A 20,179-nucleotide genomic window follows, 5' to 3' on the forward strand; every position below is an offset into this window, starting at 1 on the left:
AGCCTCACAGACCTAAATACACATAAACACAAATAAATACAAGAAAACATGGGATCTTTCTGCATTACTTCTTATAACCATACACAAATCTACAATTATCTCAATAAATTTTTCAATTAAAAGTCTATAGCCTCAATAGTAATTAAGTAAATGCAATTAAAACAAAGTTGAAATAGGATTACATGACACGAAGAGACATTTCACCAAAGAGGGTATGTAGGTGAAAAATCAGCACTTGAAAACGGGCTCGGGGACCCTCTGGCTGAGACAGAACCAAAGGCTCCCGTGGGTGGCGGTCGCTCCTCCCGGCCGCAGGGGGCGCTGTGGGGGGGCGGCCTCGAGTCCCAGCGTGCACCGCGCCGGGGCTGGGCCGGCGGGTCCGTCTGGAGCGCGAGGCCGCCGCGGGGGTGGTGCCGCGGGGTCGCCTGGACGCCCCGCGTGGCGGAGGCCGGAGCCCGGCGGGACCCGGAAGGGCCGTGGCCGAGCCGGCTCCGGTAAGAGGGCCCGTGGGGGATGCGGGCCCTGCCGAGGCTCCGGTCCCTGTCGCGATGTGGAGTGGGCTCCAGGTTCAGGAGTGAGGCGGTGAGAGCCCCGGCCAGGGGGTGGTCCATGACGGGGACTGGGCTCCGACCCGGGCCGGGAAGGCGCGGCTTGGGGGCTCGAGCTGTTCCGCCGGTGATCTGAGGGGAAGTGGCCAGGTGGAGAAACCCACAGTCTCGCCAGTGGTCCGCTCAGGTCAGCCGCAGTTCCCGTCCTGTGCCGGGGCTCTTTGAACGTCCTGGTTTCTGTGCTCTGCTGATGAATGCAGCGTCCGGGGAGCACTTCTCCATCAGCAAATGAGAAAAAGTTAAGAGAAGGAAGGCTGTAGACTGTTTCCTCTAGAAAAGGACAGAAAATCTGAAACCATTGTGGGTGGTTTTCCTAAGTCAAATTTACCCCTAATACTCTAGTGTTTTAAAGGAAAATTTGAACACTGTGTTGAAAGCCATATCCTGAGCCTAAGCCTGGAAACTACATTCAATTAAGTATAACCTGCTTAAGTATGGACGTTCTGCTTGTATCCTCATTGAGATTTCATATCGAATAATCTCACCAACGTAATGCATTTTCTTCCCTTCTGCTTCTCACTCCTCTTCCCCAACATTCCTTGCCAGGTACAAATTCTGTTCAGATTTCTTCAAGCCATGTCTCTTCAACCTCCAAGAATATCCCTCTCTGTTCTATGACAATTGGTGGTTTGTAGTAGTTCTTCTTTGGCTTTAAGTTTGAGTCCACAGAGAAAGTGCAAGTGATGTCAGCTGTTGTATTATTTGGGGTAGGCAAGGAGAAATCAGCATTTTTTCGTTGATTTTCCTTTTCACTGGAGTAGTTCAGTGCTCATGTTGAGTGTGCTCACAGAGAAGTCTTTTGCAGGTGGAAAGCACAAGGTGAGGTGTAAGTAAACGGCAGAGGAAATTTTTTGAAAGTCCCACCTTATAAAAGCAACACCAAGTTTAAATTTTTTTGTTATACCTGCTGATACTTCAGCTTTAGGGGCCTGTAATAGTTTTGATGATAGAATTTTATCTCTACAACTCCTCTCTCCAAAAAGTGTGAAATGGCCCTAGTTATTAAGTTTCCTAGATTCCTTTATTGGGAGAGTTTACTTGGTAGCATTTGTGACCCACATTTTTTCATCTACTTGGGAAGAGCCTTAGCTGTCTTGTGAGTTGTCCAGCACTTTCCTTGATGGGTTGTCATCTATATTTGTAGCCCAGATTCTGAAAGAAGTGAAACGGAATTTTCAAAAATTAAATTATATACCTTCTCTTGCTTCCCTATTGTCACAGTTCATCTGTCCTTGGAACCTCCAGGAAGAGTACTCCTGATTAGTCAGTTCATACCAGAGCTTGTAGATTGAAGGTCCATGAGCCATTCATGGCTTACAGATGTGTTCGGGATTTTGGGGGGCCCTTTCTTGTTAAAATTGTGAACTTTAGTTGCCAAGATGTAAAACTCAGAAGAGTTCACATAAAATATGAATATTTCCAGTTTTCCTTTCAAAACTGTCACATCCAAGTGTAAAACATTAAGTTCTACGGTTATGGAAAACAGTATGGAGATACCTCAAAAAACTAAAAATAGATTTACCATATGATCCAGCAATCCCACTCCTGGGCATATATCCAGAGGGATCTCTAATTTGAAAAGATACATGCACCCCAATGTTTATAGCAGCATTATTTACAATAGCCAACACATGGAACCCTAAATGTCCATGGACAGATGACTGGATAAATAAGTTGTGGTATATTTATACAATGGAATACTACTCACCCATAAAAAAGAATAAAATAATGCCATTTGCAGCAACATGGATGGACCTGGAGATTATTATTCTAAGTGAAGTAAGCCAGAAAGAGAAAGAAAAGTACCATGTGATATTATCACTTAAATGTGGAATCTTAAAAAAAAAAAGACACAAATGAACTTATTTACAAAACAGAAATAGACTCAGAGACATAGAAAACAAACTTATGGTTACCAGTGGGGAAAGTGGGTGGGAAGAGATAAATTTGGAGTTTGAGATTTGCAGATACTAACTACTATATATAAAGTAGATAAATAAGAAGTTTCTACTGTATAGCACAGGGAACTATATTCAATATCTTGTAGTAACCTATAATGAAAAAGATTCTGAAAAGGAGCATATATATGTACATGTATGACTAAAACATGCTGTACATCAGAAATTGACACAACATTGTAAATTGACTATACTTCAGTTTTTAAAAATGGAAAAAAAAAGAACATTAAGCTCTAAAACCTATGGAAGATGACATTGGAGAAAATTTTTGCGACCTAGGGCTTGGTGAAAAGTTCTTATATATGACACAAAAAGCACAATCTATAAAAGAAAAAAAATGATAAGTTGGATGGCATCAAAATTAAAAAGCTTTTGCTTTGGGAAGGATTCTCTTAAGAGGATGAAAAGACAAACTACAGATGGGGGGCCTATTTGTAAACCATGTATCTGACAAAGGACATAAACTGGAATATATTAAAAACTCTCAAAACTCAATAGTAGAAAAACAAATGAACAAACAAAACAAAGACTCCAATTAGAAAATAGGCAAAAGACATGTAGTGATTTCACCAAAGAGGATATGTGGATGAGAAATAAGCACATGAAAAGATGCTCATCATCTTGGTTCCAGAAGTGCAAACTCAAACTACAGTGAGATCACTGCACAGCTGTTAGAACAGTGAAAATAAAAAATAGCAGCATTACCAAATGCTGGTGAGGATGCTGAAAAGTGATCTCTCAGACATTGCTGGTAGGAATGTAAAAGGATTCAGCCACTCTGGAAAATAGTTTCTTGAAAAAAACTAACCATACACTTCCCCCTGTGACCCAGCCATTACAGTCCTGGGCACTTATCCCGGGAAAATGAAAATGTATCCCCACCCAAAAACTTGTACATGGTTGTTTATAACAGCTTTTCTCCCTAATAGCCAAAAACTAGAAACAACCAGTGTCCATCAATAGGTAAAGTGTTAACCAAACTGTGGTACATCCATGCCGTTGAACACTGCTCAGCAATAGAAAGAAATGAAATATTGATAAACAATAAACACAGCTTTGATGGATCTCAAGAGTATTATGCTGACTGACAAAAGTCAATTTCAAAAGTTTGCATACTATGACTTCATTTCTTAACAGTCTTGAAATGACAAGATTATAGAAATGGATAATAGTTAAGAGGATGTGATTATAAAGCGGTAGCCCAAAGGAGATCTCTGATGACGCGAGAGTTCCTTGATTGCTGGATAGTTGCATGAGTCAGCACACATGATGAAATCACATAGAGTTACACACACATTACCAGTGTCAGTTTCATGGTTTTGATAGTGTACTGTAGTAATGTACCATGTGGCCATTGGGGTACACTGTGAACAGTACAGGGAACCCTTCTGTACTGCCTTTGCAATTTCCTGTGAATCTATAATAATTTCAAAATTAAAAGTTTCCTTGAAAATTGACATATCCAGCAACACTGGCCCAGTCATACATAGCAATGGTTGGTTGCTGGTAAGCAAAGGATCCTCCTTTAGATGGTACCTGTGCTCAGAGGCCTGCTGTTCATCCCCTTTACTTGGCTGCAGTAGGGCATCTGTGACCTCTTTGCTATGTGGCACCATCCAGAGATAACTAGTTTTATATTGTTTCTTCCTGTCTTTTAAAGACATGGACATTGAAAAACAAAGTAGCCTTAAAGAGAACATGTATGTTTATTCTGTTTGTGATTTCAGTTAACTGTGGCATTTGATGATGTGGCCTTATACTTTTCGGAGCCAGAGTGGGACATCCTGGAAAAGTGGCAGAAGGAGCTGTATCAGCAAGAAATGAAGACCAATTATGAGACCCTTGATTCCCTGGGTAAGACGGGTTCTAAGGATCACTTTTGAGGAACCAACCTAATACTAATAGGCTTTCCTCCCTTTACTGGCTATTGGCTGGTTGAATATGATACTGTGCCCAATTCACATTCACAGTGTCTCCTTAACTTCCTGTAATGGCCTGGGAGTATTTAACTTGTCCCTTTTCACCCAGTGATGTCTGTGCCCCTCAGCCTTATTAACACTCTGAATTCTCTGTCTCCCACTCTACCTCTCCCTCATTTCTCCCACAGTTACAATTACTAAATAATCTAATTGCCTCTCTTTTTAAGTGTGTTTTATTTCTTTAACTGATATTTTAGTGCCTGCTTATGTTGCCTGAATAAGATGCATCTTATAAGAACTGTGGCTCTCACGAAGGGGACATAGTTATTTATTGGAATAAGCTGAGGACCCAACACACCACACAGTGTGGATACAACAAGGAGGAAATTTTCCTGGCAGAGGGAGAGAGGAGAGAGCAGTGGGATGGGATCGTCCGGTATCTCTAGGGAAGTACTCAGGGAGGAGATTGAAAGAGGAATTTGGGGAGATTTTGCCTTGCTGCTTACCCATCTTGCTCTAACTCAATCTTGTATCATTAAGAATATTTCTCCTGTTATCAGTTTAACAGGTGACCTCAGTATAACCTGAAGGATGTTTTTCTCTTTGGGGGTTTATAACTTATTCTGAGCTATGGATGACAAGAGGGAGTCAACCATATGAAATCAGGGGGAAGAAACTTCTAAGCAGAAGAAAATTCTAAGCAGAGGAAAAACTAGTACAAAGGCCCAAAGGTTGGAATGAATGAGCTCAGTACACTGTGGGAACCACAGTGAGGCTGCTGTGGTACATGGTTAGAGGGCTGGGGTGAGAGTGAAGGAGAAAAGGGCAGAAAGGTCAGCGATGCCAAATCACGGAGGGCCTCTAGGCTAAGGTATGGGTTGGGTTTATTCAAAAGACGAAGGGAAGATGGTAAGATTTAACTGGTGTAATACAGTATCTTTTTTTTTTAACAATTATTTGGGTTGCTATGTGGACAATGAATTGTACTGCATGGCATTAAAGGAGAGAGACCAGCCAAGGGCCTTGGCAGTGCTGGTGAGTCTTTACGGAAGCTAAACCAGGTAGGTAGTAATGAAGCCAGAGAGCAGTAGGCAGTCTCCAGACGTGTTTTGGAGGTAGCATCCCAGATTTTGCTGGTGGCTTGTATGTGGAGTCGAAGGATGAAAGGAGACTCAACTTTTAGATTTTTGGCTTGAGTATCTTGATGGCAATGGTTTTATTCACTGACATGAGGAAGGCTTGGGAGGGAGCAGGTTTTGGCCACGTTAAGTTTGAGATGCTTATTAAACATTTATATAGAATTGTAACGTAGATAATTGAGTATTGGAGACACTGGAATTCCAAGTGAAGATCAGGACTGGATTTACACATCTGAAAGTCATTGTATAGATGACATTTTAGACCACAGGGCTAGCTGGGATCACCTAAGGAGAATATGTCGATGGAACAGAGCCCCAGGACACCCCAACATGTAGGGGTCAATCTTAGGAGACTAAGGCCAGCCGGGTGGGAGGAACTAGAGTCCTGTGCTGATCCAGTGTTGAGTACCGAGTTAGCACAATTAGTGTCCTTGGGCTTGGAGAATCCAGTCTAATTTTCCAAATTTTAGAAACCAAACAGTATGGTTTGCAAATGATTTTCTTTGCAGGATGTCCAGATCCTCACCCCAGAGATTAGGATTTAGCAGGTCCAGGCTCAGGCCCAGGAATTGACATTGTTAACAAGCGCTTCAGGTGCTGCTAATGCTGATGGGACGCAGTTCGCTTTGAGGAACTGGGATCCAAGGGCTGAGCCAGAGGTGACACCACTGCAGGGTATCTGATGCCTCTTCTGAAATCCCTCCACTATTTTGTAAGAAGCTTCTTCCCTTCCGGCTGATGTCCTTAGACACCTGACTCTCCACCTCTTCATAATCACTTTTATTTAACAACCTCCCAGTTCCTTCACTGCGTTGATGGAGAATGTTGGCACCTTAGTAATAGTTTCCCTGGATGTACGGAGTCTAATCATGAAAGTCCAATTGTCTGGGTTCCCTCTCTGACCCCTATGACTGCTTTTTATTCTAATCACGTTGTTTCTCATAATGATCCCTTTTGAATACTTTCTGCCTGGATCCTCAGCATCCTTAACCTCTCTGTTTCCTTTATTTGTGTGAAATATTGCCGGGAACATTGAAGCTAGTCAGTCATTCATGTAATTTCAAGGGTTTCTATTTTTTTTAACATAACTTTGATCTCATGTCCCCAGGAATCAAAGTCAACCTTGAAAATCATTTTTAGTCAAGTACTCAGGAAACCAGACTGAGTCTGTGTGGACTTTCTTTGCAGGCTGTGTTTTTTCAAAGCCCAATTTGATCACCTGGATGGAACAAGGAAGAATGCTGTTCATCAGAGACCAAGGGCGCTTAGAAAAAACACGAGTGACACTTAGCCCTTCTGCGGGCCAGCAGTCAGACTTGAATACTGGCACGTCACCATGTGTTGGTGAGCAGATGGATTTGGGGGCCTGACTCCTTTTATTTTTCCTAGCATCCTTTTCTGATGTTTCTGCCTGGTCAGCAGGACCTGGAGGTAGTGAATAAGAAACATTGTTTTGATGGAGAATGTTATTATTTTTACTCAACTGGGTAGCAAATATAAGAATGTATTACTTTTACAAAGAGGGAAGGTGTGTATATTTATTTCCATAAAGAAAAAAAACCTCCAACCCCTGAAGTTCAGAAACTGCTGGTAAGAGAACAGTAAAGAATCCACTTGTCCAGTCCTGAGGAAAAAACCACCCTGCCATCATATCATCACACCCGTTTGAGTCTAGAGAAATGAGAAGCCTTCCAATTGTGTGCAATATATTTTTTTATTGTACAGACTTTTAGAATTTGGGATTTTTTTAATCCCTTTTGAAGGATTACTTTTTTAATTCCTTGCATCATAAAGGAAACATTTGGAACATATTAACACTTTAAGTATTTAAGGAAACTTGTCATTTTTAAGTCCCTAGGAATCAAGGACTCTCCTGAAGAAGAGGAGATTTAAACCCAGGGAATGCGTGGCTAGTTCCATGAGAGAGAAAAGAATTCCCAAGGGCTTCATTTCATTGCTGCCATCTATTAATTCACTCATCTAACCAGTATTGAGTCCCTATCATGTTCATAGTTTGGTGGGGGGGCAGGGTGGGAGATATATATATATATGCGTGTGTATATATATATATTTTATATATATATAAAATATAGACACACACATATGTGTATTTCACCCTAAGAGTTTATTGTCTTACCAACTGACATGACAGGTTAGTCAATTATATTGAACTATTGGATTAGTCAACTATAAAATAAGACTGTATACAACTTAATAAGTGGCAGTGATCATAAGCACTAGAGGGATTTAGAGGAGAAAGAGCAGAGGAGAGACAGCAGTGTCCCAGGAGGACTTCTAAAGGAATTAGGATTTAAACAGCATACGAAGGGCAGATTTGGTAAGGCAAAGAAGATTCAGCAGGGGGTCATACATGAGCTGAGGCGCGAAGGTGGGAACAAGCCTGTTATGTTTAGAAACTGGAAGACGCTGATTATAGTTGAATGTTATTCGTGGGACATAGTGGAAGAAAGGGGGGAGTGTGAAGAATTGGTGGTGGTGCATAATTGGTATCAGAATATCTGAGGCCAGAAATGCCAAGGTGAGAGTTTAACTTCTCTTTTAGAAATGAAGGAGCTGGAAATGTTTTTGAGTACCAAAGAATGAACGATGTTAGTAGCTGTCCCTGAAAGCCAATGTTCCCTTTGTACCAGGTGGTACTCACCCAGTCATCACAGCTGCTCCTCTGCCTGGGATCAATAGTAAGTGATGAGAAATAGGATTCAGGGAGACAGGCAGGTATGCTTTTGTCACAATCCAGGCAGAAGCTGTAGGGGGCTAACTTAGTGACGTTATCCAGTTGGAAACGTAACCTATGTTGTTAAGATGACCTCAGAGCATAATCAGAGTCTTTACCTGGGGCAGGCCTGATAGGTGAGGCTTTCTCCCAGGTTAACATTTTAAAAAGGAGAGCTCCGTGACCCACTTCAACAGGATGCGGGGAGAAAAAGAGGTTCTGAACTACAGCAGCTCAGGTGAGCTTTGAGAATTGTCTTCTGCAGGTGTCATGGGTGAGAATAAGGTGCTAACTCAGCTCCCTCTGTTCCCTGTTACAGTGGCATTTACTTTGGGAACAGCAGTGACTATGCTTACTTATATCAGTGTCATTCTTATAATTCAGAGTTCCTTGGGAAAGGGAATTATTTCCACAGTGTTCTTTGTGAATTCAGTAAATTGCCATTTTGATATTCCTAAGAAAGATACTTCCTATTAGCATTCCTTCGAGAAAACTGTTCCTGAAGTAGAATGTGTGGTAGAAGAGGGCAAAGCCTTCTTACTTAAATATTGTGCTATTTATTTCACAGATTTAAAGAAATACTATAATTAAATGGTCGGATTCTCAGAATAACTCATCTTTATTTTCTTCCAACTTCTGCTTCCCCTCTGAGGGTCATCATAGGTTCACAAGATGTATTTGCCTGCCATGTTTTTCATACTAAGCCATTTCTTAACACAGGATGAAAGGATTTACATATCAAAGTTAAACTTAAATGTAGGTTTCCAGTGGCAGGCAAATTCACAAAGTCATTCGGGTCAATGGGATTCCTTTCCCCACATTGTTAATGATGTACAGACGGTCCTTGACCCCACTTACGCACAGATGTATCACTGATGAGGGTGGATCTTCTTTTTTCTCTCCAGGTGACCGAGGAACTCCTGGAGCAAAAGAAGGGGAATGCCATTTAAATGATCTCCAGGAGCAGGGCTCATGTGCTCCCTCATCCAAGAAGGAAAGAAAGATTTTATCAGATCAAAGAGCCTCCTTACAACATCCAAGTCTCCAAGAAACAGAGATGCTAAATAAAAACCTTGACGCCACAGCATCTAATCAGGACCAGAATGATCCATGGCCTAAGCTGACCAGAGCCCCAGGTCACCTGGAAATTGCACCAGGGCCGAGACTTTATTCATGCTTCGTCTGTGGGAAGGTCTTCCAGATAAAGAGAGACTTGGTAAAGCACAAAAGGAACCACTCTAAGAGCCAGCCCTGTAAAGATCCGAAGCAGGAGACCAAGTCCCAAGGGAACGCTGAGCTCGGGATGGACCCAGCGATCCTGTGTAAGCAGCAGCATTTCCAGGGTGGCAGGTGCAAGGAGAGCTGTTTTCTCAAGCGCAGCCTGGTCACTCGCCAGACTGTTGACATGGGGCAGCGGCCCTTCCAGTGCCCCAAGTGTGACAAGGCCTTCCAGGACAGAGCCACAAAGGGGAGAGACCGTTTTCCTGCGAGGAGTGTGGCCAGGGTTCCATCCAGCCGGGCCGGCTCGCCGATCCCCTCGGGGTGCACAGCGGGAGGAGGCCCTTCCAGGATCCGCAGTGCGGCCAAAGCTTCTCCCGGCCGGCGGGCGTGCGGGCCCACGAGCGGACGCGCATCGCGCAGCAGCCGTTCTCTTGTGACCAGTGCGGGAGGAGGTTCTTCCACAAGGCCAGGCTCACCGAACACGTCAGGGTGCATACGGGGGAGAAGCCCTTCCAGTGTCCCGAGTGCCAGAAAAGCTTCCGCCTCAACAGGAGCCTGAAGGCGCATCGCTTCCAGCACAGCGGGCAGAAGCCCTTTGGGTGCCCGGAGTGCGAGCGGCGCTTCTGCTGGCGGAACGCCCTGCGGGCGCATCAGCGGCTGCACGGCCAGGAGAAGCCGTTCTCCTGCGGGGACTGCGGCCGGAGCTTCACCCGGCCCTCCAAGCTCGCGCGCCATCGGCGGGTGCACGACAGGCAGGAGTTCGCCTGCGACCAGTGCGCGGGGACCTTCGCGCGGCCAGCCCGGCTGGCGCGCCACCGCGGGGCCCACGCCCGGGACCAGGCGGCGTCCTGCGCCCAGCGCGGCCGGGGCTTCCGGCGGCCCGCGCACCTGGCGGAGCGCCGGCGGCTTCACGGCGGCGCGCGGCCCTTCCGCTGCCCCGAGTGCGACAAGAGCTTCTTCTGGAAGGCCTCCCTGAAGGTCCACCAGCGGCGGCACCGGGGCGAGCTGCCGTTCGCGTGCGGGGAGTGCGGCAAGGCCTTCGCCCAGCCGTCCCAGCTCACCGAGCACGCCAGGATCCACAGCGGGGAGAGACCTTTCCCGTGTCCCGAGTGCGACAGGCGTTTCCGCCTCAAAGGCAGCCTGAAGAGCCACCTGCTCCAGCACCGTGGCGACAAGCCCTTCTCCTGCGCCAAGTGCGGCAAAAGCTTCACGCAGCAGTACCGGCTCAGGGAGCACGCCCGCGTCCACAGCGGCGAGAAGCCCTGCCAGTGCCCGCACTGCGGTAAGAGCTACTGCATCCGCGGCAGCCTGAAGGTCCACTTGCACACACACAGGGCAGAGAAGCCCTTCGGGTGTCCCGAGTGCGACAAAGGCTTCCTTCAGAAGAGGAGTTTGAAGACGCATCTGCGTCACCACCAAGGGGAGAGGCCTTTTCCCTGTGCTGAGTGCGGGAGGAGCTTTACCTACCTGGGCGCCCTCAACACCCATCTTGCGGTCCATGCCAGGGGAAAACCCTGCGGTCTCTAGGTCACACCACACAGCGAGCAAGCAGTGACAGCTCTGAGGAGGCGGCAGCTGCTCTGCTGGCTCTGGCAGAGGCAGAGAGAGAATTCACCCAAGGTAGGGTACAGCTCAATGACAGGGTGCAAGCTTAGCAGGCATGAGGTCCTGGGTTCAATCCCCAGTACCTCCAACGAAAAAATAAAATAATAAATAAATCTAATTACCTATTCCCCCCAAGAAAAAAAAAAAAAGAATTCACCCAACATGCTTCAGAAGCACTGGCCAGATGCGCAGGGGGCAGGCTGTGACCGCTCCTTGAACAAGGTTCCAGATAATCCATGCAGAAGACAAAGAGGCCTCTCCCCTCTATAATCTCATGGGCATGTCTTGCCAATCATGGAAGGAGCATTTTATTCTGTTCTGTTATTTCGTGGGTTTTTTCAGTGTCATCCAAGAGCATGGTGGTCCCTTCATTAAATTCTGAAAGCACAGCCTGATGGAAGAAATGTTACCGACTGAATTGTTTCCCCAAAAACATGTCAGTCAGCTTTCCATTACTGGACCTTCTTATTTAAATTTGTGTGGGAAAGTTTCAGTTTTCTCTCATAGTGAATTTTTATTCTCTCTCAAGTGGTCGGAGAGCATCTGTGTTTGGGGGAAATTTCTCTACACTATTAAAAATAAATGTCATCTACCACCTCATTTATTAAAATGATGGCCCACATTGGTTAAAAATCCAAAAATCCACCATTGTAATAAGCAGTGTTATTTATCTACCCTCCCCTGCATTTTCCACAGTGTGTCAGTTCCCAGATATAGCTGCCTTCACATCATGGTTTCTGAGATTAACACCAAAGGAAAAATATTGTCAGTCCATATTTTGTTCTATAGCCTAAGCCATCATTATAATTTTCCAGCCTAGATTTGATCTAGCAAACCTTCATCTATCTCTTAGACTGTCAGTCTTTCATGTTCTTACAAAAACGTACAGATTTCTTTCCTTAGAGAATCTTCAGGGCCTACATAAATGTTCTGGCTTTGAGCACATGGGGTCCCAGATCACCTGAATCAGAATTAGCTGGAGTCAAGGGCACTCCACTAATCACAATGTCTAAACAAAAAGGAGAGGTGCGCCCTCTGGGTGTCCCAGTCCCTGTAGGTGCAAGTCGCTTGGTGAGTTGATGATGACTTTGTGCAGAGAAAATGACACTTTCCCCCAGCCAGCGGCAGGGCACGTGTGGGCTGGATGTCAGCGCTGGCTGGCCTCTTACCAGTGTACTTCAGGACAGTTCTGTGCCTTTGCCTGGGGTGCATGTTAAAAATACAGACCTAAGGACCCTCCCCAGATGTACTGAGTGACCATCCTCCCAGGTAATCTTGTGCCAGTTGAAGTGTCAGAGCCTTTGACCTAGTGAGTGGAGAGACTGGAGGAAGGCAGGCTTTTTTCGAAAGGCATTCTAGTCCTCCTGAGGTGAGATTCAGTCTAGAACTCCTCTTTTAGCCTTTTCCCCCCTCCCCCTTGTAATAAAGCTTCTTGTGATAAAAGTTCCTTACATTATGGCTGTGTTAGTCTGCCTGGGCTGCCACACAAAATGCCACGGACTGGATGGCCTAAACCAGAGACATTTATTTTCTTACAGTTCTCGAGGCTGGCAGTCCAAGATAAAATGCCAGCAGAGCTGGTGTCTGCTGAGGGCCTCTCTCCGCGGCTTACCTATGTCCCCTTCTCCCTCTGTGCTCACATGGCGTTTCTTTGTGCGGGAGTGGGGATGGGGGATCTCGTATTTCTTTCTCTTATAAGGACACTAGTCCTATTGGATTAGGACCTCAACCCTGTGACCTCATTTAACCTTAATGAATTAACATCGGGGAACCTGGTCGTGTAGCCCTGGACCTGCACAAAATGAATGAGGACGTGGAGACTAGGCGGCCTGTGCTGGTGGCACCTCCCCTAAAGGGAAGGAAATGCCGAGAAAGGGGAAGAAACAGACCCCCCACCAAATCCAACAGCCAGCTGAGTCCATCATCTGCCTGTCTTGTCTCACTCTCCTGAGCCACACCTTATGCAGCAATTTCTTCTGTTATCTCTGAGATGCTGACGACTTTCAAGTCTATAAACTCATATCTATATTTCCAACCTCCCCAAATATTTCTGATTTCCACGGACATCTCAAACACAAAATGCCCAAAATAAGACTCCACGTCAGTACCAGCCTTCACTCTACAGCTCTTTTTTTTTTTACACTCCCATTTTCCCCAACTCGAAATTATAACTAACCTCCAAAGCTGTAAATCTGATATTGATCCTAGATTTTCCTCCACCCAATCTACTAAATGTCTCCCAAATAAAAGCCCTTCTTTTTCTCTACCACTTTAAGCCCACTTTTTAAAAACTGTAAGTGTGTGTGTATGTTTTTAAAAAAACATATCTCTGCCTCTGGCTTTTTGCTATAGTGCATCACCTTTGGGACAAATTGATTTTTCTAAAATTCAATGCTAATGTTATTCTCAAAAGATATTTTTAAGAAGTTTCCAATTTTATTGCAAATGCAAACTCTTTAACATGACTTAAAAGAACCTCCGAGCTGAACCAACCCACCTTTTCTGCTTAATCTTGTTCCCTATTCACAGCGTGAACTTCACTCACATTAGGTGACCTTTATCTCCTCCAAATGCATCATATTCTCATGCCTGCTTCCATGTCTGGAATGCCTTTCCTCTTTCATCTTCAGAACTCCTTCATATTCCACAATCCAGTCTTAACACCAGGAATATTTCAGGTATGTGCTCATCTCTTCATAGCATCCTCAAACTTTCTCTAATAGCGCATTCCACATTCCACAGTTACCTGCCTGTTTCCCCAAAGCCTGAACCCCTGGAGGACAGGGATTTGATCTTGCTTTTGCTATTTCTCCCATCTCCATTCTCTGCCTTAATGCCCAGATCTGTGATTTACCCAATAACGGGGGGAGAAGCACTGAACCACTGACAGTACTTGATTTTGGATTTGAAGGGCCCCGGGAACCAGGCAGAGGCAACTGCAAAACAGCACAACAGGAATGGCTGACTGTACACACATCCTCATTTGTGCACAGAACTGACTCCCCCATTCAAAATGGTCCTGTAACCAAAATTCCAAAGTCGATAAAGAGACCTAACTCTATATAAACCAACGACAACTAAATCAAGATGAACTTACGCCAGATAAATTTAAAATAATAGAGAAGTCCATAAAATATCTTAAAAACAGTATTTTTTCGTGCCCTTTTTATTTTTTAATTATAAAATACTACCTTCCTTTATTTTTTTACTGAAGCATAGTTGACTTACAATATTATATTACTTTCAGGTATACAACATCGTGATTAAATATTTGTTAAAAAACATTATTTTTGATTCACTAAAATATAAGGAATTATACATTTAAAAATATTAGGAAATCTTGGAAACCTTAAAAATATACTCCTAAGGAGCTCGATGCATTAAAGAGAAATCACAATGCAATTTTAGAACTTAACATTGCCATTTCTATACTTCAAATTTGAGAGATGAAGTTAGGATGACACTTAAAGGTAAATCATATTATTGTGTATACATATATTTTAAAATACAAAGTGAAAAAATTAGTTTCATGGTCAACTCAAAAAGCTAGAACCAAGGTAATTTTTCAGTGCACTCTTCCTCTAGAGATAGCTAACTAATCACGTCTCTGATGCTCCCATAGCATTTGTGCTAATAGCAATTATCAAATATTATTTCAAGATTATTTTTTCACAAGCCTGTGTCCCTCCCCACAAGACAGCAAATAGTCAGTGATGACTTGATGAATTCATTTAAATGTAGCTTCAAACATTCAAGATATTTAAACGGTGTAAAGAACGTTCACCTGTATGCTGTTGGCTCTTGGCTCTTGGCTCTACTCGAGTCACAGGGCATTAGTAACACTGATGGAGCCCCTGTGTGACCCCCCCCCCCAGTTTCACTCATCTCTTCACTACTCCACCGTGACCCCGGTTCCCAGCGGAAATCACTGTCCCAAATTGGGTGTTTATTCCTGTACATGTCATTATCATTTCCCTACATATGTATTACTGCTTAATAATATGTAATGCTGTTTTATATGTCCTAAAGTTTCTATAAATGGTACCCTACTGTCTGTAAACTGCAATATGCTTTTTCACTCAACATTATGTTGATGCTATTCATTCATACTGTTTTTAGGTACAGTTCATTAATTTTTACTGCCAGTTTTCAGTGTATGGGGATAAAAACCCACAAGATATCCATCCTTTGGGTGACTGGATGTCTAAATTATTTTTCTGTTTTTACTCTTAAAATGATGCTGCTCTAGAGATTCTAGGAAATGGCTTTTGTAAATATGTGACAATAGCCCCAAGGTAAGAATTGCCAGATGACAGGGTGTGCACATCTTTATAAGCAGATACTGCATTTTCCCGACTATCAACAAGGTGGAACATTTTTATGTTTATTGCCTGTTTGTTTTTTTCCCTTTCTGAGAACTCATAACTTTGCACATTTTCTGCTAGGGTAGTCTATGATTTTTTAAAGTTACTTATATTTATTTATATGCTACTCCCTGTTGTAAATATCATTTCCCAATCTGTGACCTAGTGTTGGCTCTTCTTTTGATGGAAAGATAGTTTTAAATTCTTTTTCAATTGAAGTACAGTTGATTTACAATATGGTATTAGTTTCAGGTGTACAACACAGTGATTCAATATTTTTTATAGATTATACACCATTTAAAATTATGACAAAATAAATAGCTGTATTTGCCTGTACTGTACGATATGTCCTTGTTATGTATTCATTTTATGCACAGTAGTTATAGTAGTCTGTATCTCTTAGTCCCATACCCCTATCTTGTCCCTCCCACTTCCCTCTTCCCACTAGTAACCAGTAGTTTGTTCTCTATATCTGTGAGTCTGTTTCTGTCTTATTATATACATTCATTTATTTTATATTTTAGACTCCACATATAAAGTGATAACATGAAGTATTTGTCTTTCTCCATCTGACTTATTTCACTAAGCTTAATAGCCTCTAGGTTCATCCATGTTGCTGCAAATGGCAGAACTTCATTCTTTTTTTTATGGCTGAGTGATTGTACATATAGATATAGATATATACGATTTCTTCTTTATCCATTTATCTGTTGATGGACACTTAGATTGCTTCCATAATTTAGTTATTGTACATAATGCTGCTATGAACATTGGGGTTCATGAATCTTTTCAAATTCTTTGATGTATACCCAAATAGTGGAATTGCTGGATCACATAGTAGTTCTATTTTTAGTTTTTTGAGGAACCTCCACACTGTTTTCCATAGTGGCTGCACCAATTTACATTCCCACCAACAGTGTACAAGGGTCCCCTTTTCTCCACATCCTTACCAACATTTGCTATTTATAGACTTTTTGATGATAACCATTCTGACAAATGTGAGGTGGTATCTCATTATGGTTTTGATTTGCATTTCTCTAATAATTAGTGATGTTGAGTATCTCCCGATTTTCTGTCTGAATGATCTGTCAATTGATGTAAGTGGGGTGATAAAGTCCTCTACTATTATTGTGTTATTATCAGTTTCTCCCTTTATGTCTGTTAATAATTGCTTTATATATTTAAATGCTTCTGTATTGGGTGCATATATGTTACCGAGTGTCATAGCCTCTTCTTGTACTGTTCCTTTATCATTATATAATACTTCTTTGTCTTTTGTTATAGACTTTGTTTTAAAGTGTATTTTTTCTGATATGAGTATTGCTTCTCCCACTTTCTTGCCATATCCATTTGCTTGAAATATTTTTTTCCATCTCCCCACTGTCAGTCTGTGTATTGTTAGCTCTGGAGTGAGTCTCTTGTAAGTGATATATAGATGGGTCTTGTTTTTGTATCCAACCAGCCATCATATGTCTTTTGACTGGAATATTTATTCTATTGAAATTTAAAGTAATTATTGATAAGTGTATATACTTATTGCCATTTTGTTTCTTGTTTTCCAGTTGTTTTTGCAATTCTTCTCTGTTCTTTCCTTCTTTTAGATTCTTCCCTGTGGCTTGATGATTTTCTTTAGTAATATGTTTCTGTTCCTTTCTCTCTAGTTTTGTGTATTCATTATAGGCTTTTGATTTGTGGTTACATGGAGTTCATGTATGTTAACTTATATCTATTTGTTTTAGACAGGTAGTCATTTAAGTTCAAACACATTCTAGAAGATCTACATTTTTTTACTCCTCTCCCCCACATTTTGTGTTTTTGATGTCATCTTTTACATCTTCATGTTTATCCCTTTACTGATTACTGTAGTTACAGTTGATTTTACAATTTTTTGTCTTTTAGTCTTCATACTAGCTTATTTAAGTGGTTGATTCTCATACATACTTCTTTTTTATAGATTATGAGAAACATGGAAAACTTCGATATGGTAAATGAAAAACAAAAGAAGAAACACAAAATGATGTGTGTCTCAGAACCATATAAAAAGTATATAACTGTGGACAGAGACTGGAGGTTTATATAAAAAAAAGAGTTGAACATTTATATTAGAATATCAGAATTACAGACAACTTTCACTACTTCTAAAATTTGCTTTATTGTTGGCATTTTTCAAAGAACCAGAACAAATAACCTTGAAATTTGTATGGAAACACAAAAGACTCTTAATAGTCAAAGCAATCTTGAGAAAGAAGAACAGAGCTTGAGGAATCATGCTCCCTGACTTCAAACTATTCAAGCTATAGTAATCAAAACAGTATGCTACTGACACAAAAACAGATACACAGATGAACAGAACAAAACAGAGAGCCCAGAAATAAACCCACACACTTAAGGTCAATTAATCTATGACAAAGGAGGCAAGAATACACAATAAAGAAAGGACAGTCTCCTCAATAAGCGGCGCTTGGAAACTAGACATGTAAAAGAATGAAATTAGAACCTTCTCTAACACCAAAAGTAAACTCAAAATGGATTAAAGACCTAAATGTAAGACCAGATACCATAAAATTCCTAGGGGAAGATAGGCAGAACACTCTTTGACATAAATTGTAACAGTATTTTTTGGATTCATCTCCCAAAACAAAGGAAATAAAAGAAAAAAGAAACAAATGGGACCTAATTAAAGTTAAAAAAATTTGTATAGCAAAGGAAACTATTGACAAAATGAAAAGATGACCTACTGAATGTGAGAAAATACTTGCAAATGATCTGACCAATAAGGGGTTAATATCCAAAATATATAAACAGCTCATACAACTCAAAATCAAAAACAAACAAACAACCCAGTTAAAAAATGGGCAGAAGAACTGATAAATAATTTCTCCAAAGAGGACATGCAGATGGCCAACAGGCACATGAAAAGATGCCCAGCATCACTAATGATCAGGGAAATTCAAATCAGAACCACAGTGAGATAGCACTTCATACCTGTCAGACTGGTCATCATAAAAAAGAACATAAATAACAGCAATCCCACTCCTGGGCATATATCTGGAGAAAACTTTAACTCGAAAAGATACCTGCACCCCAATGTTCATATCACATTGTTTACAATAGCCAAGACACAGAAGCAACCTAAATGTCAATTGACAGATGACTGGATAAGGATGTTGTGGTGTATATATATATATGGAATACTATTCAACCATGAAAAGGAATGAAATAATGCCATTTGCACCAACATGGATGGACCTAGAGATTATTATACTAAGTGTATTAAATCAGACAGAGAAAGACAAATATATAATATCACTTATATGTGGAATCTAAAAAGATGGTACAAATGAACTTGTGTACAAAACAGAAACAGATTCATAGATATATGGTTACCAAAATGGGAAGGCAAGGGGAAGGATAAATTAGAAGTTTGGGATTAACATAGACATACTACTACATATAAAATAAACAACAAGGACCTACTGTATAGCACACGAAACTATATTCAGTGTCTTGTAATAAACTATAATGGAAAAGAATCTGAAAAAGAATATATGAATCACTTTTCTGTACACCCAAAACTAACATAACATTGTAAATCAACTATACTTCAATTAAAAAATTAAAATAAATAAATAATATATTTTTAAAAGAACACAAATAACAAACATTGGCACAGATGTGGAGAAAAGGGAACCCTTGTACACTGTTGGTGGGAATGTAAATTGGTGCAGCCACTGTGGAAAACAGCGTGGAGGTTCTTCAAGAAAGTAAAACTAGAACTACCATATGATCCAACAAGCCAACTCCTGGGTATATATGTAAAAATAAATAAACAGATAAATAAAAACACTAGTTTGAAAAGATACATGCGCCCCAATGTTCACAGCAGCATTATTTACAATTGTCACGATATAGAAGCTACCTGCGTCCATGAACAGATGAATGGACAAAGAAGAAGTGGTGTCTACATACAATGGATTACTACTCAGGCATAAAAAGAATGAAAGTTTGCCATTTACAGCAACACAGATTGACTTGGAGGACATTATGCTAAGCGAAATAAGTCAGATAAAGACATACTGTATGATATTACTTATATGCGGAATCTAAAAAATACAAAAAAAAAAACTAGTGACTATAACAAAAAGGAAGCAGACTCAGATATAGAGAACAAACTAGTGGTTACCAGTGGGGAGAGGGAAGGAGGAAGGGGCAACATAGGGGCAGACAATTATGAGGTACAAACTACTCGGTATAAAATAAGCTACAGGTCATATTGTACAACATGGGTAACATAGCAAATAATTTATAGTAGCTATAAATGGAGTATAACCTTTAAAAATTGTGAAAAACTATATCGTACACCTGCAATTTATATATTATACATCAACTATACTTTAACTTAAATTTTTTGCTTCATTGTTGTTTATGTATATAATATTGTTTGTTAAAAAAACGTTTTAAGGTGGGGATAGCAATTACACATATCTAAGCAGTTCAGCCACACCGGCTGCTTAAAAGCGAAAGACAGAGCAAATTTAGGATCCATTTCATATTTAGGTTGTAGACTATTTTTTGGATGGTCTAGACTATGAGTCAAACTCCTAATTTAAGTCCATGGGGTCAGTCCATGC

General features: G+C 41.4%; 1 protein-coding gene across 1 annotated transcript; it reads left to right on the plus strand.

The window, feature by feature from the left end:
* Positions 1-462: 462 nt before the first annotated feature.
* ZNF425 (zinc finger protein 425) lies at positions 463-15,709 on the plus strand. Its single transcript, XM_072964271.1, is given in 5 exon segments — positions 463-582; positions 4,294-4,420; positions 6,813-6,968; positions 9,264-9,805; positions 9,808-15,709. Coding segments are annotated over 5 exon segments (2,193 nt in total). The 5' UTR covers positions 463-513; the 3' UTR covers positions 11,107-15,709.
* Positions 15,710-20,179: the final 4,470 nt, after the last annotated feature.

Source organism: Vicugna pacos, chromosome 7 (genome assembly GCF_048564905.1).
Source record: "Vicugna pacos chromosome 7, VicPac4, whole genome shotgun sequence".
Lineage (NCBI taxonomy): Eukaryota > Metazoa > Chordata > Mammalia > Artiodactyla > Camelidae > Vicugna > Vicugna pacos.